General features: G+C 56.6%; 4 protein-coding genes across 4 annotated transcripts; 3 read left to right on the forward strand and 1 right to left on the reverse strand.

Annotated features, from left to right (window-relative positions):
• Positions 1-492: 492 nt before the first annotated feature.
• On the reverse strand, positions 493-6,465 carry CABP4 (calcium binding protein 4). Its single transcript, XM_033119212.1, has 6 exons — positions 6,121-6,465; positions 5,692-5,722; positions 5,469-5,612; positions 4,359-4,468; positions 3,892-4,039; positions 493-3,776 (listed from the first exon to the last, which is right to left on the reverse strand). Exons 1-6 carry the CDS (start codon positions 6,463-6,465, stop codon positions 3,748-3,750), a joined length of 807 nt encoding a protein of 268 aa, XP_032975103.1. The 3' UTR covers positions 493-3,747.
• Positions 6,466-8,486: 2,021 nt separating this feature from the next.
• On the forward strand, positions 8,487-9,998 carry GPR152 (G protein-coupled receptor 152). The gene is made up of 2 exons (XM_033121345.1): positions 8,487-9,638; positions 9,735-9,998. The coding sequence occupies exons 1-2, from the start codon at positions 8,487-8,489 to the stop codon at positions 9,996-9,998; spliced, it is 1,416 nt and encodes a 471-aa protein (XP_032977236.1).
• A 4,551-nt stretch (positions 9,999-14,549) lies between these two features.
• CORO1B (coronin 1B) lies at positions 14,550-19,923 on the forward strand. Its single transcript, XM_033119051.1, has 11 exons — positions 14,550-14,654; positions 15,419-15,621; positions 16,000-16,122; positions 16,227-16,356; positions 16,530-16,711; positions 16,799-16,918; positions 17,607-17,711; positions 17,788-17,933; positions 18,145-18,202; positions 19,035-19,313; positions 19,478-19,923. The coding sequence occupies exons 2-11, from the start codon at positions 15,421-15,423 to the stop codon at positions 19,601-19,603; spliced, it is 1,470 nt and encodes a 489-aa protein (XP_032974942.1). The 5' UTR covers positions 14,550-14,654; positions 15,419-15,420; the 3' UTR covers positions 19,604-19,923.
• A 125-nt stretch (positions 19,924-20,048) lies between these two features.
• PTPRCAP (protein tyrosine phosphatase receptor type C associated protein) lies at positions 20,049-22,422 on the forward strand. Its single transcript, XM_033119057.1, has 2 exons — positions 20,049-20,381; positions 21,595-22,422. The coding sequence occupies exons 1-2, from the start codon at positions 20,379-20,381 to the stop codon at positions 22,213-22,215; spliced, it is 624 nt and encodes a 207-aa protein (XP_032974948.1). The 5' UTR covers positions 20,049-20,378; the 3' UTR covers positions 22,216-22,422.
• Positions 22,423-22,465: the final 43 nt, after the last annotated feature.

Raw genomic sequence — 22,465 nt, forward strand, 5'->3', positions numbered from 1 at the left:
CTGAGCAGACCCTGTTCGTGTAATTGCAGTCTCCCTCAGTAAAACGTGCCTTTAGGAAGGAACTTGCCTGGCCTCCACTGTGTGTGCAGGGCCTTTGGAGTTCTGTGACTTTGTTGATAAAAATGAACACCCAGACCCCTGCTCTCACTTCCACTCTCCTGGCTCACCCAGACTTCCCACCCTCAGCCTCCTAGTTAAGGCACTTTTGGGGACACCTCTTCCATGCAGGGACTCCTAAATCAGTAGTTCTCAAACGAGCTGTGATAAAGGACCAGTTCTCTCATCCATCATGGACCAATACTTTTGTAAGAAAATACAAACCAGAAAGGTGGAATAAAAAAACAAAGACATATGGAATCAGGCCTACAGTTTGTATTACCAGAATAATCAGACATAAAATTATGTTTCAGTAATCAGAACACACAGGAAAAAAAAAAAAAACTACGAAAACCATTCATTGAAAGTGAGCAAATTGGCAAGTGAATACCCAGATTTGCTACTATGCTGGTAACTTTGTCATTCAACAATCTTAAAGTGGTCCCAGAAGTTGTGACTCTCCCTATTAAAAGGCTATCGGAAGTCAGCAAGCTATCGCCCACAGGCCCAACAGGGCCCCCAAGCTAAGAATAGTTTTCACATTTTAGTAATGGTTGGGAAAAGTCAAAGAATAATAAGATTTTGTGACACATGAAAGTTTATAAAATTCAAACTTCAGTGTCAATAAATCAACCTTAATTCATTCTTCTTTATTAAAGTTCCAACACAGCCAGACCCATTGTTTACATGTTGACCCCAGCTTCTTGGAGACACAAACTACACAGCTGCAGTAGAGAACACATGGTCATCAGAGCCTGAAATCTTTACCGCCCTTTACAGGAAACATTTGCCAACACTTGGGCTATATACTTTGACAGAACCCTGAATCGAAATGTTTAAAGTTTTAATGTGATTGATTTTACTGGTTAATCTATGGCATCCAAGTTGGATTGGCAGCAACACTATACTCAGGGAATAATGAATATCTAAACTCTAAATAGAATTTGTTTTTAGTTGGAAAACACATTAATAGTTGCATACATTAGGAACATTAGATTTCCTTAGTGACTTGTGACTCTAATGCTGTTTGCTTCATAGCTCATAACTTTCTTTTGGTTTCATTTCTCCTAGTAAATCTTTTTTTCAAGCCATCACTTTCAGCCTTTCCATTGTCATTATGCTTTGAACATGACTCATATCCTGCACTCAGCTGTGGGGAAGAGCCTGATAGTTGCCCTTTGATATCTGCCCTCTGCCGTTGTAGTTGTAGAACCTCTGGTTTTTCACTGGGCACATGGCCACCCAAAATAAGGATTGCATTTCCTAGCATCCTTTGCAGCTAGGTGTGCCAGGCAAGGAGCCCTGCCAATGGGGTATGATTATGTGGCTCGTGCTCTTTGCCCCCTTTCTCCTTTGTTCCTGCCTCCATCCTGCCTCCTGGAAAACAAAAAAATGTGGGCATACTCTAGGAATGGCAGAGAATACAGCAGAAGGAGCCTGGGTCCCTGAAGACCATACAGCTGGATTTCACCTAAGAAGCTAAGACTTCCTGTGGGGGAAATAAAGTTCTATCCAGTTTAAGGTATTATTTTGGGTCTCTGTCACTCACAAGGCACCCTATCTAATATTGATACTTTCTTCGGGGACTGAGACTCAGACTTTTAACTGAAAAACTTAATCTGTTTATATTTATTGTAATTTTTGGTTTTTTAGGATTACTTCTACCTTCTGTTTTAATGTTTTCTATGGGCTTTGTTTTTCTTTGCTTTTTCCCCCTCTTTCCCAGCCTGCTACTGGCTTAACCAAGAATTCTCCACTTCCCCCTTTTCCTCTTCTATTGATTTCACTATTAAATGGAACATTCTCTCTATTTATATTATATTAGTAGTTACCCTTAAATAGTTTTAAAAAGTCTAAAGTTAATCAATTCATCTATCCTCCTCTAGGAAAAACAAGAAAAAAAGATTTCAGTATGTCTAAAGCATCCCCTCCCACCTTCATTTTGTTTTTGTCTATTATTTTAGACCCTCCTTGTTTTTAAAATCCCCCAAATTATTATTTTTTTTTTACAGTAAATGCATCTTTAGATCTACCAATGTGCTTACTGGTTTCTTTCCTGACTATTATTTAGTACATACTCTGACTTGAATTTCTGGATTGAATTTCCTTCTTACTGTAGCCATCCTTTCAACAAGACTGTGTGGGAAACCCTTTCACTTTCCTTTTGTATTCTGCAGTTTCACTGGGATGCATCTAGATATACATTTATTTTTATTTATCTTTCTCTGGCTCCAACGTGCCCCTTCAGTCTGGGCACTTGGCTTTATGGACGTCTTTAGGGAAAATTTTTGCCATCATCTCTTTAAATATGGCCTCATGTCCATTCTCTATATTTTCTCCTTCTGAGAATCCTGATGACTTTCAACTACCCTTTAATATTTTCCCTCTTTTTATCCCTCAGTACTACCTTATGGGTGATTTCTCAGATAATAGCTTCCAGTTTATTAATCTTCTCTTACATTATTTCTAATCTGCTGTTTAAATTATCCATGGATATTTTTCATTCCAATGGCTATCTCCTTTATTTTTAGAAGTTGTGTTGTGCTACTTTTTTTTTTTTAATCTCCCTGTTCAGTTTTAATACCATCCTGTTATTGCATATTGGGCTCCTCTCTTCCTTCTTTTGTGTCATCCTTTTTTTTTTTTTTTTTTTTTTTTTTTGCATTTACTTTATGGTCTCTTTTAGATGGTTCTATTATTTACACTTTGGGGTGCCAATTCTCCTGTTTGTTGCATCTGCCTATTCTCTCTCAGAGTGACTTGTTTCCTTATGTGATTTGTGATTTGTTTGTCATGAGTTCATCTTCAGAAGTGACAGGTGTGTGTGTGTGTGTGTGTGTGTGTGTGAGTCCCATGTGCCCTGATTTGAAAGCGTGCCCTTCTCAGCAGGTTTTTCCTATTTCTCCAGCTTTTCATACCATGGAGATAGATCTCACTCTTGCTTGATGTGCAGGCCTGAATTTTTGGTTCGCTAGGGTAACTTTTACCACTCAAGGCCCTGGATATCTGTATCCTTGCCAATTCCTCAGGCTGGTGGATGGAGTTATATTTTGGTTCCCTTTCCAAGAACAGGGTACCCCTTGAGACCCTGGAATGTACTCAGGGTCATGTCTTGCTCCCCACCCTCTTACAGGTCTTTTGTCACTCCTGGTGTCAGAGCCCAGGCTCTTGAACCTACAGGTCTGAAGCCCCTACTGTGTCTGCTCCCCACCACCATCCAGCTTGGAGTTCCCTCTTTGTCTTTGGTACCTAGGTCATCCCTTTCTTTCTTTCAAGTTCAGCTTTTTTTTTTTTTAATTTCTACACATAAGTAGTGGGAGACGTCCAGCCACCCTCTTAATCAACTCCCAAAACTGCCCCATCTTTGAATGCTGCCAGTGCCAGGGAGCTCCCTACCTCCCAAGGGGCTAGAGAGATCCAAATCTTGCTCACACTGGGGAATGATGGTCAGGTTTTCTCCAGGCAGCTTGGGTGGGAGGGAGGTGAAGATGAGGGTGGGCAGGTGACATCACAAGCCAACTCTCCGGCCAGGTGTTGTCAGGGGCAGAAGAAGCCTGGTCTCTCCCATCCTGGGGCCTTGTTGGGAGGGTATGCAGCATGAACCCTGCCAGTCTGGGGCCAGAAGGGCAATGCAGTCTCCCTTCTGGAGCCTCAGTGGGTGGAAAGCATCATCACAAACTCTGTGGGAGAGAAGAGGGCGGAGCTTGTGATAGTCCAGGTCAGGGATCCCAGATGCTGGGCTCCACCTGGGAGCTGGAAGGGTGGGGTTGGGGGTTGTCTGGGAAGTAGCCTCACCATCGAAGTCCACAGCGCCGTCCCCATTGAGGTCCACGTCTCTGAGCATCTCATCCAATTCAGGGCCCACCAGCGGCTCTCCCAGCAGAGCAGGTGCTGCCTGTCGCAGCTCTGCCACTGTGATGCGTCCATCCCTGTCCCTGTCAAACTAGGATCCCGGCAGAGCTCAGCCCCTCCCACCCGTGGTGGCACCATCTCCACCTTAGCATGTGCTGTGCTTGGATGGCCCCGCCTTCAATGGTCGAAACCGCCAACCCCGCACCCGCACCAAGAAGTCTCCAGGGGTGGATCCCCCAGATAGGGTCAGCCAAACCCTCTCCCACCATTCCCTGTCCCTTGTCCCACCGTCTGCAGGGCTCTGGGCCTCCAGAGGCTGAGGCTCCCCTGGCCTGGATGGGAGGCCAGCAAGGATGCTATGCAGCCGCCCACCCCACCACCCACCTCCCACACCAGGCCTCGCCCCACACCTCTCGAAAGGCGATGCACAGCTCTCGCACCCCCAACATGTGCGCCGTCTCCTCCTTCAGCTTTGGGCCCATTAGTTCCACAAATTCCTCAAAGTCCATGCGGCCACCCACTGCGGACCCAGACAGCGTGTCACAATGGAGGGCTGGGGCCCAAGAAGGGACAGCACAAGGGTCAGCCCCTCCCCAACTCTGCATCCAGGAAGGAACACCCAGCATCCATGCCCTCAGGGGGGTAGGAAACAGGAGCCCCACTTTTGGCTGGGGGTACGCTCAGTAAAGCACCCAGGTGTGGGGGAAAGAGATCAGGCTTTGGATCCAGACAGCCCCAGGTTCAATGCTGGCTCCGCTGCTGCTGCTGCTGAGTGGCCTGGGGTGACTGACTAAACCGCCTTCCTCATCCTAGGCTGGGACAGGAGCATTTACTCCTGGGGTGCTATTGGGGTTGGAGTTCGTGACTGTCACATGCATGGACCCTGTGGGCAGCAATAAATGCCCTGAAAGAAGTGGACCCATGCCGTCCCTCAGTTCTAAGATACCATCAATTATAAAAAAGTTCAGTAATCAAATAACAGCTTTGGGGAAAGAAAAAAAAGCATGACACAAAATGTTCACATCAATTGTAAATCACACCCCACTTTGAAACCGTAAAGAGAAAACAAAGGCAGGTGTCCTAGAACCGAGGGAATCTGATATTGGACAAATCAGCTAAGGATAATCACACAGTTCCCGCTCATCTGACATTTAATCACAAGGAATGGCCAGGGTTCTGTCACACTAGGCCTCACTGAACCTCAGGAGGCTCTTTTCAGGAGCCTCAGAAAGAGTGACAGAAACAGAGAGCAAGTTGGCTAGTACCAGCAGGGAACACTTTCTCACAAGGTCGGGGCGAGGTTCCTCAACCTGAGCCAGAAAAGAGCCCCAAGAGCCCCTCTCTCGGAGCCCTGGTGCCTTCCTTAGCCTGCTCCTTCCCCCTACCCTACCCCCAGCCCTGCATCTGATTGGGGCAATGTCAAACTGTCAAATTGCCCTGGAAACTGTCATCTCCCTGTCCCCCATCACCCGTGCTGCACTCCCAGAGCCATTCCGGGAGTGTGGGGCTCAGGCACTGACTTCGCATTTTGACGTGCTGTGAGACCTCAATGAGCTCCATTTCCGTTGGCATGTAGCCCAGTGTCCTCATGCAGGTGCCCAGATCCCGGTAGCCAATGTAGCCATCACGGTCAGTGTCAAACTCCTCGAAGGCAGCATGAAGCTCTGCAGGGGAGGGAGGTTAGGCCCCGCTGCCAGGCTCCGGGGCACCTCCCACACGCTGCCGCCAGCCAGGCTCACTCACCATCCAGCTCCTCCGGGCCCAGTTCACGGTCCTGCACGAGCATAGTCCAGCATGTCCCCAGGGCCAGCCAGGGCGCTGGCCATCCTTCCTCCTCCAGCCCCCGCCCACACTGGCCTGAACAGGGCCAGTCCCACAAGGGTAGGAGAAAGCAGCTGAAGTCCGGTGGACCCCAGAAAAAGAGACCACTTGCCTTTCTGCTCCTGGGGCCCTGAGCGGTCAAGGAAGCCTGGGTTTAAGGTCTAGCTCCACCCACTGCCCAGAGCTATCCAGGAGCTGCCCTTCCCCAAACTCCAGTAACCCTGCCCCACAGCCCAGGCTCTAGAATCTAGAGCAGAAGTGGCAGGAGGCCTGAGTTCTAAGGGCGGGGTGGGCTGGGCCTGAGGCCATGAGTCCCTACTCCCACCCTCGGTCTCCCAGGCCCCACCTGACCTTCCCGAAGGTGCGGTTGAGCAGGGGCCCATATATCTTCTGAGCAGCGTGGTGGGGAGCGGGACAATGCCGGTGGGACTGGCGACGACGAGAGGCTGGCACAGGGGCTGGCTCCTCCTGACCTTCTCCTGGCTTGGAGGGGTTCTTGCTGTTCCCTGGAGCCTCAGGGCCCTGGATGGGGGTCTGTTCCCAAGAGTTGCCAGCACCTTTCTCCCTCTTGCTCCTCCTCCTGGTCAAGGGTTGCCCCTCAGCACCACTCGTGGGAGCCACAACCCCCACAGAGGGCTTCTGGGGGCAAGGGGCTGGGTCTGGTCCATGGTGCCCGCTTACCTGTTCTGTGGCCATGTGGAGAGGGGCAACAAGGCTCAGAAATGCAGCAGCAGGGAGCACCCTTGGCTCTCAGGACCCATAAAGCTGCTTATGCAGCCGGAGAGCTGATGGCCTGGGATCAGGCCCTGAGGGGGATTAGGGTAAGTGAGGCGGGCAGCACAGGCCCTAATCCAGGCCCTCTGCCCCAGATGGGTCAAGGACACGTCCTCAGCAGCAAGGGGCATCAGGACACAGTGGCTGCAGTGAGCTTCGGACTCCAGCTCTGCCGTTTATGAACTGGAAGACCCAGCAAATTCACTTCTCTAAGCCTCAGTTGTCTCATCTATTAAATGGGGGCAATATTGCTGAAGAGTGGAGGACTCAACCCAGTTGTGTGACATGGGCAGGACTTAGCTAAGAGAGGACAAGGGAAGGCATCTCGGGCAGGAGGAAGAGTGTGGGCAAAGGCTGGGAGATGAGCAAGGATAGGAAGAGTTGCCCACAGCGGCCTCATGGGTGACATCCTGGCTGGAGCAGAGGGTATGTGAAATTGAGGAAGAGAGGCCAGATCACAGAGGCCTTGAATGCCAGACTGAGCGGCATGGCGAGAAGTGAGAGGAGGTGGATCCTGAAGGGACCCAGAGCCTGCACTGAGCTGGGGGGGCCAGGGTGAGGGGGTTTCAGCCATCTGGCATTTTTGAGGATTGGGGGGCCTGGCTGGTCACTTGGCCCTACTGGACGGGGGTTAGGGTTTCCCAGCAAGCAGCCCCATGAATGATTGATGTCCTCTCAGCTTGGGTTTCATGCCGGCCGCCTTAGTGCCGCCGGGCGCCATGCAGCAGGCCCCGGTGTGGGGCCCTGAGGACGGACCGCTGGATCGCTGGGCAGGTAGGCACGCCCTGCTCCTTCCAGCCAGCAGCCTGCACCTCACAGGTAAGCCAAGCTTCAGCGGTCACCCGGGGAGCCCAGGGCTCTAATCCAGTAGGGGCTGGAGCTTATAAAGTGGGGTCTGCCTGAGGAAGAGCCCTGGGGGGACGTGGGAGGCCACCGGGCTAAAGGCCAAATGGCTGGAGCTATGGGCCACAGGCCGGATCCAGCCTTTCCGGGGACTCTGCTTCCTCCCCTCACTGTGCACTGCCATCAGCACTTTCTCTGTCCCTAGAGGGAAACTCACTTCACCAGCAAGAGAAGTGAGGGGTAGCAGCCACACTCGTTCTCATCACACTGCCGAGCCCCCTTCTCTGTTTAGTAGCCGCAGAGGACAGGTGGGGGCCACCTTCTCCCTGAGCTGTGAGACTGGGTAGAGGGCCACAGGGGGGCTGGAGGACGATGGAAAGACTCAAGTTGCTCCCAGGATAGCCTTCCTGGCCCCGGTCCCTGAGCTATAGACCTCACCCCGAGGATATGACTTGTACTCACTGTAAGGAGGGGCCTCCTCAGCCCCAGATTCCCTGTCCCCCGGGGATTCCTGACCTGAGGTGCCCATGACTTGAGCCTTCGCTTCTTGGAATTTTCAACACTTGAACCCCAGGATACCAGATACGAAGGGGCCTGCAACGATCTGACCACGTGGTTTTCAAACTGTGTTCCCTGGGGCCTTGGAGGTGCTCTCCCTTCCCTTCATCTGAGCACCCCCTTTCGTTCATAGGAGCTCCACTATAATATTTTATTTAAAGAAAAGATTCACCGGCTTTAACAATCTGTTCAAAAGTCTCTGACTTAGCCTACTTGGGCATGCTGGGATTCTGTTGTGGCAGAACGGTCAGATCCGAGTCCGAGGGCTGGCGTCTCCCTTCCTACCTCTGACCTTGGGCAAGTCACTGATCCTCTGAACCTTCGTCTCCTCACCTGCAAAATGGATTGCATGAGGCCCAAGTGAGCTAATCTAGTGAAGTCCCTGGCACAGGGTAACTACCCAGAAGGTAATGATGATGGCACAGAGAGGAACAGTGGCTCGCCTGGAGATGCACAGCCCTCTCTCTCATACCCAGTCATTCATGTCTTCATTGATTTACCAGGTGTCCTCTCCATGTCCAGTGGTACACTGGGGACCTCAGATGGACACCGCTATGGAAGCCAACCTGGGTGTCGCTGGCCTCAGACCCCGCACAGAGCTGGACGACGAAGACTACTACCCCCAGGGTGTCTGGGACACGGTCTTCCTGGTGGTCCTGCTGCTCCTGGGGCTGCCAGCCAATGGACTCATGGCATGGTTGGCTGGCTTGCAGGCCCGGCAGGGAGCGGGCACGCGGCTGGCTCTGCTCCTGCTCAGCCTGGCCCTCTCTGACTTTTTGTTCCTGGCGGCAGCTGTCTTCCAGATCCTGGAGATCCAGCATGGAGGGCATTGGCCGCTGGGGACGGCAGCCTGCCGTTTCTACTACTTCCTATGGGGTGTGTCCTACTCCTCTGGCCTCTTCCTGCTGGCAGCCCTCAGCCTGGACCGCTGCCTGCTTGCACTCTGCCCACGCTGGTACCCTGGGCACCGCCCAATCCGCCTGCCCCTCTGGGTCTGCGCCGGGGTCTGGGTGCTGGCCACACTGTTCAGTGTGCCCTGGCTGGTCTTCCCCGAGGCTGTCGTCTGGTGGTACGACCTAGTCATCTGCCTGGACTTCTGGGACAGCGAGGAGCTGCCACTGAGGATGCTGGAAATCCTGGGGGGCTTCCTGTCTTTCCTCCTGCTGCTCGTCTGCCACGTGCTCACCCAGGCTGCCACCTGCAGGACCTGCTGCCGCCGCCAGCCAAGGCCCACAGCCTGCCGTGGCTTTGCCCGTGTGGCCAAGACCATTTTGTCAGCCTACGTGATCCTGCGGCTACCCTACCAGCTGGCGCAGCTGCTGTACCTGGCCTTCCTGTGGGACATCTACCCAGGCTACCTGCTCTGGGAGGCACTAGTCTACTCTGACTACCTGATCCTGCTCAACAGCTGCCTCAGTCCCTTCCTCTGCCTCCTGGCCAGCGCCGACCTCCGGGCCCTGGCACACATGATGCTCTCCTCCTTCGCGGCAGCACTCTGTGAGGAACGGCCAGGCAGCTTCACGCCGGCCGAGACACAAACCCAGGTGGACTCTCTGGGGCAGACTCTGCCAGAGCCAACTGCTGAGACCCAGCCACAGGAAAACCTCATGACACAGCCCCCTACAAACCCCACAGCCCAGCCACGGTTGGATTCTGTGGCCCAGTCACAGGCAGATTCTGTCATCCAGCCTCAGGTGAACTCCATGGCCCAGCCACAGGAGAGCCCTGAGGCCCAGCCACAGTTGGACTCTGTGACCCAGCCACAGGAGAGCCTTGGGGCCCAGCCACAGTTGGACCCTGTGACCCAGCCACAGGAGAGCCCTGGGGCCCAGCCACAGTTGGACTCTGTGACCCAGCCACAGGACAGCCCTGAGGCCCAGGCCCCTGGACCTGCTGCCAGCTCAGACCCCAGTCCCTATGATGAAGCCTCCTCTTCCCCATCCATGGATCCCACCCCAGAAGTCCCTGAGAACCCAGACACGCCTGCTGCTTCTGAGGGAGAAAGGCCCGGCGGTGCCCTCCCAGAGGCGGCTCCCGGAGCAGGCCTCACGTGAGGGTCCAGGAAAGCCCAGGCCCACCAGGGCAGTGGGGGAACAAGAGGGAGATTTTAGAACCAGCCAGTCAGAGAGGACGGGCACTGCAGAGGACGTCATCATGCAAAACCCCCCACCAAGTCCCTTGGGCCTTGGGGAAGTAAGAATGAAGCGGCCAAAAGTCCCAGACAGTTTGTTGTGAGCGTCACATCCCTGTCCGGGTCCCACCAAGCTCTTTCATGCTTGCTCTCATCACACAGTGGCCCAACAGCTCCCTGAGCTGTCACAGCTGGTGGGATCCTGGGCTCTGTCCTCTAATACCCCCAGCTTGCACTGACAGTTTTCCCCTTAGTCTCGGTCCTACAGGAGAAAGACGGCAGGGGACTTTCCTGGGCTTGATCAGACTCCCTTCCATCCTTCCCTCCCTCCCCTCTTCCCTGTTCCATTCTCTAACCTGGGCACCAGGAGGCCAAAGGAGGAAGACCCTGCAGAGGAGGGAGGCATTCAGGAGCCAGCAGGAGCCTGGGCCCTAGGAGCCCACAAGTTGTGAAGCTGGGGAAGGACTTCCTTCAACAAGGCGACAGGAGAAGAGACAAGAGCTGCCAAGCTTGGATTCAAATCCAATTCTGGGTGACCTTGCACAAGCTGCTTCACCTTGAGCTCGGTTCATCTGCCATTGTGAGGATTAAATGAAAAAGTGTGTGAGGCACCTAGCAAGATCCTGTGGCACACAGTAGGGGCACAGAGAGCAGGTGTTCTTCCTTCACTGGCATTCAGAGTTGTCCCTGCAGGGGCTGGGGATGGATGGAAGGAGGCACCACCGGGCCTAAGCATCTGGGATCCTGTGAGCTTCGGGGCAGATCAGCTGTGCCCTTAACCAGTTCTGGACTGCAGACACTCAGATGGCCTCAGAGAGCATGGGTCCGCCTCTGTGACATGGGCGGCTCCAGAGGACTTCAAGGTCTGCTCCGTTTAAGGGTTCAACGAACGTCTACCTGCCCCCCTGCCCACCATGATGGGAGCTGCAGGTACAGAGTGCCCTGGGCCTACCTCCATCTGAGCCCCTCCTATGCATTCAGCCCAGGGGCAGAGATGAGAGTATGTCCGAGCAGAGAGCTTTGAGGACCAGGGGCTCCAGAAAGGGCACATGTCCCCAGAGGTCACACAGTGTCTCTGGGGCAGAGCCAATCTCTTCCCTCTCAACTTACAGACACTGCAAGAAAAACTAGGAAGTGCTGAAGATCTATTTTCTGACCCCACCCCACTTCCCTTTCACACCCATCACTCTCTTCTGGTACCTGCCCCTCCCAGCTTTTTCTCAACCCCTAGTGTTCCAAAACTATGCCCTTTTGCCCCTTTTCACCGCTCCCCCCTAATCCTTTTCCATTAGCTCAGCATTGTGACCTTTACCCTTCCAAATGGTGCTTGCATTTCTAAAATGGAGCAGGCTGTGCAGTCTGGAGTGATGCAGTCCGGTCTGGGTTCTGGCTCCTAGCTTCCTCTTTGCCTCAGTTTTCTCCTCTGTAAGATGGGGTGATACCATTCTCCTTACAAGGTTGGCGGTTGTGATTATTTACTGTGCCCGAGGACCGAAGCACCCTGGGTGGTACTAAAACTAGCAGCATAGTCATAGCACTTCCTAGTGATGGAATTGTGGGCACAGGAGCTGGTGGGAGAGAGATTTCTGGACAGGCACAAACTGGTTGAACTCATTTGTTCAGCAAGTACTTGCTAGGTAACTTTCCAGACAGCCACCCATTTTGGAGACATGTGGGTGGGTTTAAGGACGTGGCCTCTGGTGCCCCCACGGGTTGTTTGAATCCTGGCTCCACCACTCAGCAGCTATGTGATCTTTAGCAAGGCTTTTGGCCTCTTTGGGACTCAGTTTACTCACCTGTAAATTGGGGTCATAATGGCTCCCATTTCCTGGGAGTGTTAATCCCTATGAAGTGCTTAGATCCTTGTCTGGCACAGAGTAAGTGCTTAATAACTGTTAGCCATTATTTTGATTATATCAGTGGGCACCTCCAGGCCTCACCCAGGCCTAGGGCCAGCACTGACCCATCGGCCAGAGCCCACGTGGCAGCATCCTGCCCACCAGGTCTGTCCCCTTCACCATACTGCCTCCTCCTCCACCAGAAATGCTTTCACATTCCCCCACCTTGTTGCAGTGCACCCTCCCTGAGGACAGGATCTGGACTTGTCCCCCTTGGGGCACTCTGCAGAGCCCCTCCCCTTCTCCTAGTCTTTTCAAGGGGTCCCAAAGCCTTTCAACACAGCAGGCAGATCAGGGACTAAAACCTCAGTGCCAGCCACTTGCCTTCAACTCTGGTCCATACTCCAAACCCTGCCTCTTGGAAAGGGGGCCATCCCTACCTCCAAGGTCCCCAAGGGGATCCCACCCATAATGGGTGACTGCTATCCAGGAGAAAGAGCAGTGCCATGAAGGGTTTTGAGGGATAAAGATGAGTTCTCCTGGTAACGTACAGAGGAGGGTCTTGTGTTGGAGAAAACATGCACACCCAGGGCCAGAGGGAATGAATGTCAGGGGCTCACCCTGACATTACATAGCTCCTCAACCTCACCCCTAGCACACCCCACGGGGCTGGGCTCCTGTTGCCTTCTGGAGGACTCATCCCTTCCCCAGGTGAGAGATACCCCTCCCTCTCCCTCATGGGGACCAGACATTGATTTTGAGAGTTGTGAACATGAATATTTTTCAATTCAACATTTGGGGCTGTTGCTCATTCATTCATTCAACGTGCATTAATTGAGTACATACTATATGCTAGGTCTTCTTGTTCTAAGTGCTGGGATCCAGTGGGAAATGAGACAAAGTGCTATCCTCAGTTGGCTGATACTCTAGCGAGTGAGGCAGACAAAAAGCAAATACACAAATAATTATATAAGGTAACACCAGGTAGTGATTGAGAACGATGCAGGGGGACCAAGTAAGGGCCAGAGTGATGGGTGGGGGTGGCGGGGTGCTCAGGAAGTGCCCTCGAAGGAGGTGACATTTGAACAGAGACCTGGAGGAAGTGAGGGATGGAGGCTTGACAAGATCTGGGGGAAGAGTTTCCAGATGGAGGGGACAAGATATACCAAGGCCCTGAAGTAGGAAGGAAGGTGGTGCGTTTCAGGGATAGCAGGATCAGTGTCACAAGGCCACATGCAAGGAAAGGACAGTAGTAGGTAACGAGGGAGGGCAGGCAGAGGTCAGACAGGCAGTGGGTGGGGGTGGGCAGTAACTGTGGATGTTATTTCAAGTGTGGCTTCCAGGAGCAAAGGGAGGGTCCAGAGTAGGGGATCTGGTTTGGGCTTTAGACACAATGAGAGGGAGGTTTTATGGCTGCCTTCCCTCTTCCAAGCTACCCACATTCCTGTCCCAGGGTTTATGGGGCAATGGGGAAAGCAAGGACTCTGGAACCAAACAAATGGAGACTGAGTCCTGGAAGGGTGACCTGAGGCAGGCACCCCTTTTCTGAGCTGTTTCCTCAACAGGGTGTGGTGAGAGGAATGAGGGGGCGCAAGCCCCAGCCCACCTGGGACATACAGGGGACTTTGCGCAGCCCAAGAAAGCCGGTCCCCTTGCACCCCTCTCTTTCTGAGAAAGGGCTCTCACCCATCACCCCTTGGTCACCCAGGGCAGTAGGTGCTCAGAGAAGGAAGGAAGGAGGTGGCTAGTGCCCCAGGGACACCAGCCCCAGGTGGAAGGGGCAGACTGCCTGTGAGACCTACAGGGACACTTAAGCCTTTCCTGTCACAGGAGCTGGCTAGAGGGAGGGAGAGGTCTGTGGACTGAGCTCCCTGTCTCGGTGGGAGATGGTAGATCAAGGAAAGACTGGAAGGTGTGAGGGACCCAGGGGTCATGGCCCCACTTCTATTTTGAATAAGAAGGAGGTCCAGCAGGTCTCAGGGGTGTTGGTAGGGAAGAATGGGTTGGCTGGGGGCCTTCCACTCGCTCCTTAAAACGTCACTATTTTATTTACATTGTTAACCAACAGCGTGTACTTTTGTAACTTAAAAAGAGGCACAGGGGTGGCCGGTTAGCTCAGTTGTTTAGAGCGTGGTGCTGGTAGCACCAAGGTTGCCGATTCGATCCCCACGCGGGCCACCTTGAGCTGCGCCCTCCTTGGGGGAAAAAAAAAAAAGGCACATTCATACGTGGACTGTCAGGAGTAGTTAATGTATTTTGAAGTCAGGGGTGGACTGGGGAACCCTAATGTATGCGTTGGGGTGGGATTGGGAGAGCGGGGCGACACCCACTCCTGGCGACTCCTGAAGAAGCCACCTTGAGGATCCGGGCAAGGGTCTGAGGCGGGGCTGCAGCCCGCATCGGCGGGCCCTCGAGCCCCAGCCCTACCCAGGTTGCTACTTCAGCCTCAGCCCCTTTGACCCAGAGGGACTAAGGAGTCTGTGGGGCGGGGCTCCCCAGGTCCCGCCCAGGCTCTGTCCCCGCGCCCCTGGCGCCCCCGCGCTCCGGGCTTCCAAGCTCAGTTCGCAGCCTCCCGCCCCGCCCCTCCGCGCGTGACCTCGGCCCCGCCCCCGCGAGCCCCCGCCCCGCCCCCCGCCCCCTACCCCCCGCTCCTCTGTCACTTCCTGATTCCCGCTTCCTGCTTCCCAGAGGCCGGGATCCGGAGCCGCCCGAGGCCGGTGCCGCAGTCCCCGGCGCCCCCGGTGAGCGCGGCGGGCTGAGGCTGGGGGTGCAGGCGCGGGACGGGCGGGGCTGCGGGGACGGAGCCACCGGGGGTCGGGGTGGTGGGTCGCGAGTCCGAGGAGCCCTTCCCTTCCGCGGCGCCCCACCCTCAGTCCCAACTCCCCGTGGTTACACAGCCTCTCCCCTACTGGGCCGGGGTCCCTGGAAGTTGGGCTCCCCGCTCCGAAGCGGCTCTGGGATGCTCTGCGGCTGTGAGCGGCGCCCGGACCCCCGCCCAGTCCTGCCAGGCCCCCTGGACTGGCCTGGGGCTCCTTGCACATTCTTGTGGGCACTGCACATTTCCTGCGACTCAGAACTGGGCCCTAGCGCGGCCACACAGCGGAGACAGTCCCTGCCTCCTCTGTCCGTCCTCCCCATCACCCAGCCTCCAGTTCCTGGGCAAAAAGGAGCCTGTTGGGAACTAACTGGGACCGACAGAGGAGCTAAGCTTGCTCTGGCTTCAGCCCCTCCCACCTCCTCCCCTCACATACCAGAGCCAGGAGGGGACCCAGGGAGAGTCCTGCAAAGCCCCTCAGGACTCAGCAGTGTGGCATTTCCCCATTCACCCTGGAGGGGAGGCAGCCAGGGTCTGCACCTGTGACCCCATTCTCTAAGGGGAAACAGAGCGAGGCGGGTTATAATGACCAGGCCTCAGTTGCATCCTTATCCCCTTCCTTCCAGGTAGCCCTGGGAGGTTGGGGGTCGTTGGGCTGGGTGGGAGCTGACCAGGCCTCTCCATTTGCAGACATGTCCTTCCGAAAAGTGGTTCGGCAGAGCAAATTCCGGCATGTGTTTGGGCAGCCGGTCAAGAATGACCAGTGCTATGAGGACATTCGAGTGTCCCGTGTCACCTGGGACAGCACCTTCTGTGCAGTCAATCCCAAGTTCCTGGCGGTGATTGTGGAAGCCAGCGGTGGGGGCGCCTTCCTGGTGCTCCCCCTGAGCAAGGTGAGGCCCGTCAGGGCTGGCGGAATGAGTGGAGGTGGCTTGGCCACTCCTGCCAGGCCTGTCGCTCACTCCCATGTCTTGCCCTTCCCCACACTGCTGGGCGGGTGTCATAATCCAGATTTACTGCCTGAAAGGTGTTAGCACAGATAAAGCCTTTTATTGCCACGGAGTCAGAGTCAGAGGCAAGCAATACTTCCTGCTCACCTGGTGATGCCCAGGAGGCAGAGGTGAGCAGGAAGAGGCAGAGTCACATCTGGGCGCCCGGTGGGCCTTGCCAGGTGCATCATTCTCACTCCATGGAGGGGAAGACTGAAGCTCTGGGAGGGATGGAGTTTGGGGGCCTTGGGTCCCCCTTCATTGCCCCCCTCATGCCTGCAGATGGGCCGCATTGACAAGGCATACCCGACGGTGTGTGGACACACGGGACCTGTCCTAGACATCGACTGGTGTCCCCACAACGACGAAGTCATCGCCAGCGGCTCAGAGGACTGCACAGTCATGGTGAGGCGTGGGGCTCTGGTGGGGCCTAGATTGCAGGTGTGGTTCGAGGTCGCTGGAAACAGGGCCAAGCAGAGGCCTCAGCTGGCAACCTCACCCTCCCACAGGTGTGGCAGATCCCAGAGAACGGGCTGACCTCCCCGCTGACAGAGCCGGTGGTGGTGCTGGAGGGGCACACCAAGCGAGTGGGCATCGTCACCTGGCACCCAACGGCCCGCAACGTGCTGCTTAGTGCAGGTCTGCACCGCGCTCACCCCTCTCCATGTGCAGCTCTGGAACCTCCCACGTCCTTTCCCAGGCCCATCTAACAGAAGGGAAAGCTGAGGCCCATAGGGGTAGAGAGGCCAGGTCTGGTCCCAGGAGGGTGGTCAAAGGGAGGCTGGTGGGCTGATGACCCCCCCACCTGGCAGGCTGTGACAATGTGGTGCTCATCTGGAACGTGGGCACGGCGGAGGAGCTGTACCGCCTGGACAGCCTGCACCCCGACCTCATCTACAACGTCAGCTGGAACCGCAATGGCAGCCTTTTCTGCTCCGCGTGCAAGGACAAGAGTGTGCGCATCATCGACCCCCGCCGGGGCACCCTGGTGGCAGTACGTGGCCCTGGAGGGCGAGGATGGCAGTGGACAGGGCAAGGGACTCTATTGGGGAGCTGCACTGACCACTCTGACCCCTGACAGGAACGGGAAAAGGCTCACGAGGGGGCGCGGCCAATGCGGGCCATCTTCCTGGCAGATGGCAAGGTGTTCACTACAGGCTTCAGCCGCATGAGCGAGCGGCAGCTGGCACTCTGGGATCCGGTGAGTGGCCGTGGCCGGCCTGAGGGGCCAGTCTCCAGACTTAGTCTCCACCCTGAGTGAGGATGGTAGAGGTCACCCTGTGGAGACCTGTGGTTCCCACATTCTCAGCCTGGCAACTGAGGCTGTCACGATCTGGAGCTTCGGCAACCTCTCCTCTCCCTGCCGCCTGCTCGCCAGCCTCCCCCACTGCCTCCAGCTACTTCCGAGTCTTTGCCCACCGTGTTCTTACCAACTGAAAGGCCCGTCCCTCCTTTGCTTGCATGTTCCCCCCGAGCTGCCCTTCGAGGCCCAGTGCAGAGGCCCTCTCCTCCAGGAAGCCTCCCAGCCCTTCCCCTGAAGTGTTCTGTCCACAGCCCTACACTTCTGTATTGTGACCTTCAGGGGCCCCTGGCTCCCCCAGCTTCCATATGGTGGGGACTCTCAGCTCTTGCTAGGTGGCCTAGGCGTAGTCAAAAGGCCTGGAATAGGCTGGGAAAGTGGGACTCTGCGAGCAGAGGGGAGCCAGGAGGGCCTGGCGGGGCACACCGTGTGGCCAAAGGTTTAGAGGTGGGCGAGAACCCACCAGCTTGATAGGGGCAACGCCGGCTGGCATGTGAGGCTGGCTGGGGCAGTCCAGATAGAACGTTGGGACAGTGAGGGGAGAAGGAGGATCTGGTCTGGCCTGACTACTCCCTACCCCACGTGCCAGGAAAGCCTCGAGGAACCCATGGCCCTGCAGGAGCTGGACTCGAGCAACGGGGCCCTGCTGCCCTTTTACGACTCTGACACCAACGTGGTCTACGTCTGCGGCAAGGTGGGGCTGGGCAGGGCTGGTGGGGCAGGGAAGAGGGATGCCCGAGTTCTGAAACCTGCCCCTTTCTGCCCCATAGGGCGACTCCAGCATCCGGTACTTTGAGATCACAGATGAGTCCCCCTACATCCACTTCCTGAACACATTCACCAGCAAAGAGCCCCAGAGGGGTATGGGCTTCATGCCCAAGAGGGGCCTGGAGGTCAGCAAGTGCGAGATCGCCAGGTGAGAGGGCACTGAGGCAGCGGCTATGGGGGTCCCTGGGGGCAGGACCCAGGCAGTGGCATCCAGGGTGAGAGGTCAGATTATAGGAGGCTCGGGGCAGGAGTCAGCATGGGAGGGGCTGAGTGAGGACTGGAAGTGGAGAGTAGAGGGGGCAGGAGAGCAGGTAGGGGGAGGTTCCACCCACGGCTCTTCCCCCCCCTCCCTTTCCCAGGTTCTACAAACTGCATGAGCGCAAGTGTGAGCCCATTGTCATGACTGTGCCAAGAAAGGTGAGGCCACCCAGTTCCCCTGTCCATCCGTTCTCTAGCACACAGGCCAGTCAGGGGTGACCAGGGTGAGGCCTATGAATGGGACATGGCTAAGTATGGGTGTGGTCTGTGGGCTGGACAAACACCAGCATGTCCCCAGGTGTTGGGCTGTGCTGGGCAGGGGGGAAGCTGGGGATAAGACACAGTGTGAGCTGAGGCGCTGCCCTGGATGAGCCACAGGAGACAGCTATGGAGGTCTCCCTGTAGGAGGCCGGACTGACAACACGGCTGGGGCAGGGCCCTCCAGTGGTGGGCAGTAGGCCAGGTGAGGGGCATAGAGGTGGGAATGGAGAGAGGGACAGGGAGTCTGGCTGCAGTGGAGGCCCCCGTGAGGAGATCAGGACACGTGTGGCTGGGCCTCGGATGCCCAGCCAAGAGCCTTGGACGTGCTGGGGTTTTACTAGCCAGCGTTTGTTGAATACATCGTTCACTGTGCCAAGCACGTCCAGGGAGCCAAGCTGTGAACAAGGCTGATGGGGCTGGCCCGGGCACTCAGTCCCTGGGCACAGCGGTGGCTCCCAGAATCCCCCCAGGCCCCATAGCTGGCCCTGCTTAGGAAGGTTAGGGAAGGCTTCAGAGGGAGCTGTCGGCGGTGTCCAGAAGGGAAGTGAAGGGACAGATTTGGGCTCAGAAAGGTGACTTGGGACCAGACTGTTAGAGGATGGGGTGACAGGACGACAGGGTGCAGGCCTGGAGAGTGATGAGGAGGCAGTCACCTAGGGTCCAGATGAGGGGACCCTGACGGTGGGCCCCCAGCTGATCCAGAACCCCCCACCTCTCGCCCCCTGCCCAGTCGGACCTCTTCCAGGATGATTTGTACCCTGACACAGCCGGGCCCGAGGCAGCCCTGGAGGCAGAGGAGTGGGTGAGCGGGCGGGACGCCGACCCCATCCTCATCTCTCTGCGGGAGGCCTACGTGCCCAGCAAACAGCGGGACCTGAAGGTCAGCCGGCGAAACGTGTTATCTGACAGTCGGCCTGCTGTGGGCCCTGGCTCTGCTCGCCCTGGGGCCTCCACACCTGCTGCCTCCACCAATACGACCACCTCCAGCAGCAGCGTCCCCAGAGCTGTGGTATGTGCCCTGCAGTCTGGGGTGGTGTTGGGAAGCCCTGCTGTGCTGTGTGTGCCTGAACCATTTGCTGCCCGTCTCTGGGCCTCAGGCCCTTGCCTTGCTTGGAAGTAGATTTGAGGAGGGCTGCAGCTCCATGACCCTGACGGCCCCCCATGTTGCTGCAGGAAGCTGGGAAGCTGGAGGAGGTGATGCAGGAGCTGCGGGCACTAAGAGCGCTGGTCAAGGAGCAAGGGGAGCGCATTGGCCGCCTGGAGGAGCAGCTGGGCCGCATGGAGAATGGGGACGCATAGGAAGGACCACAGACCCAATGGATGCCACTCCCCGCACCCCACCCCCTTCTCACTCAGCCTCTGCTGGCAGGTCACACCGCCCCCCTGCTGAGGGCCTGTGGGGCAGGTTCAGGGGCCAGTCCCCATCCTGACCCACTTGTAGGCCAGGCAGGAGCCACCTGGCTTTGGCCTTGTTACTGTGGAGGATTTTTGTACCAAGGCAGGCTTATACTCTGAGGGACCATCTCCCCACCCCCAGCCCAGCCCCCTGCTCCCTCCCGGAGGAGTGGGAGGAAGGGCTCTATATTTTCATCCAAATAAAATTCGCTTTCTAAAAGCCAGGTTTGCCATTCTGCTGCAAGGGTGGGGCTGGGAAAGGAAGTCTGGAAATGGGGACAGATGAGGCCTGTGAGAAAGGTCGGGGCCACGAGTATCCCCCAGTCATAGTGTTGCTGAACTCTGCCATGTAGGGAAACTGAGGCAGGAGACGTGGAAACCTCTAGGCCCATGTCCTTCTTTGAGCTGGGTGCCCAGTTCCTCTTTTTGGAGGCCTGGTAACAGGCCCCAGAACCCTACCCTTGCTTAGTGAGACCTATGACGATCTGGTGTGGGTCAGAGTGGTTCCCAGAGGCCCAGGGCCCCTCAGGGGCCTGTGGCAGGGAGGGCTGGGTGGAGTATGATAGGCAGGAAGCGGAAGCTCAAGTAACCCTTGGAGGCATTTGCGCGCCAGAGCTCACTTCTCACTCCACACAGCCAGAGCTGGAGGTGGGCAGCCAGCACTGAGGCCCGCGGACTGATGGTGAGTGTTGGAGCCCGCTGGGTCCTTGGGGTGAGGGCAACAGGCAGTCAGGGCTGAAATGTCGGCCTGGACGCTAAGGAAAGATTCCCCTTCCTGGGGCCCAGGGCAAAAGCATCAGTTGGGGCAGAGGCCAGGATGGGCACGGGACAGAAGCTGAGCATTTCTCACCTCATCTGGGCCTCCCTGGGCCTCAGGATGTGGCCCCAGCACCCCACCCTAAGCCCAGTCCCCCTTCAAGACCCCGGATAGACCCTCACCTGCTGTGCTCCTGAGCTGGGACTCAGGCACAGCCCCTACTTGCGGCCCTGGAGCCTGGGCAGACACCCTGTGAGGAGAGTCTTGCTTGTACCTCGGCACCCCTCCCCCCACACCCCCACCTGCCTTGTTCCAACCGCAGGCTTCCTGTGGCAGCTGCACCCGCCTCCCCCAGCCCGAGGCCCCCAGGGACACAGACTTGAACTGAACGGAAACACTGCAGCTGGGACAGTAGCGAGGCAGTCCCGAGGGGCTGGGAGGGAAGCAGAAGAGTCTCACAGACCCCCGTCCTGGGACCTGACCAAGTGGGGGGTCAACACTTGCCTTGGGGTTGGTTCCTCCATCCCAGGCTCAGGAAGAGCCATCCCCAGCACCAGCCTTGCAGGCTCCCTCTCTCCTTTCCATTCCCCTCCCCCTACAGTGACTCTTGACAGTCAACCAATATTTATTGAGTACCTACTGTGTTCCAGGAATTGTTTAGGTGCTTGAACCAAAAAGATCCCTATCTTCCTGCAGCTGATTCTGGTGGAGGAGTTAAGACAATAAACCTACTAATCACCAAGCAGTGTTATCTACTGGGTTAGGAAGGGCAGAGGAAGGCACGTAGGGCTGGGCTGCGCTTCGGGGACAAGGTCAGCGTGGCCATGCAGGTCAGGTTAGACCTCGTGGAGGTACGCTGAGCTAAGGTAAGCAAGTGAGGCACGTGGCTATGGGAAGGGGAGGCCAGATGGAACATTCTAGGCAGAGGGCTCTCACTGCCCAAACAGGCTTATAAGGTGCAGTGGGAGCGAGGGAGGTGGCCAGATCTCACAGGGCCAGGGCTTCATGGACTGAGTCAAGACGGGCTTTCTGCGTGACTGTCCCCATTCGCCCCAAAGGCAACTGAAGTCCCAGTCGTTCAGCCTGCCACGGCCCGGCCCCCAGTCCAGGTGACGAGCCCTTGCCTGTCTCCCCACAGGACCTGCCCTGCGCCCTAGGGCTCGGGACACTGCTGGCCCTGCCGGGGGTCCTGGGGTCAGGTGGTACCAAGGACAGTGCGGGCTCCAGCTCTGTCACTGTTATCCTGCTGCTGCTGCTGCTCCTACTACTGGCCACTGGCCTGGCCCTGGCCTGGCGCCGCCTCAGTCGCGACTCGGGGGGCTACTACCACCCGGCACGCCTGGGTGCCGCGCTATGGGACCACACCCGCCGTTTGCTCTGGGCCAGCCCGCCGGGCCGCTGGCTCCAGGCCCGGTCTGAGCTGGGGTCGCCAGATGAAGACCCAGAGAGGCAGGAGGATGAGCAGGACGCAGAAGACTACTACTTGGATGGTGGCCAGAAGGAGGCTGAACCCCAGGAAGAGGAGCAGCGGTGTAGAGAGCGGTCCAGCCTACAGCAGGAGCCAGAGCCCAAGCAGGAAGCACATGACCGTGACGGTGATGCCAAAGGGGGCTTGGGCCTCGGCTCCCAGGGGCTAGAGGGCTCAGCGGGCAGTGCCGAGGCCCTACTGAGTGACCTGCATGCCTTTGCTGGCAGCGCAGCCTGGGACGACAGCTCTGGGGCCGCTGGAGGCCAGGGCCTCCATGTCACCGCACTGTAGGGCCAGCCCTGGGGTGACTGCCTCTGTTTCCCCAGCTGCCGTTACTGGACACAGCCTGCCCTGGACCCTGGACCCACTGTCACTCCCACCCCCACACAGAGCCTCAGACTGTCACTCTGCCCCATCAGTTGTCCCCAATGCTATGCATCCCCACTCACTCCTAGGGGCATGGGTCAGCCATCTGAAATAAAACCTTTCCGGCCCTGCCGTGCTGTGGTCCTGTGTGACCCTTCCGTCCCTAAGCAGGAGA

Source organism: Rhinolophus ferrumequinum, chromosome 11 (assembly GCF_004115265.2).
Source record: "Rhinolophus ferrumequinum isolate MPI-CBG mRhiFer1 chromosome 11, mRhiFer1_v1.p, whole genome shotgun sequence".
Taxonomy (NCBI): Eukaryota; Metazoa; Chordata; class Mammalia; order Chiroptera; family Rhinolophidae; genus Rhinolophus; species Rhinolophus ferrumequinum.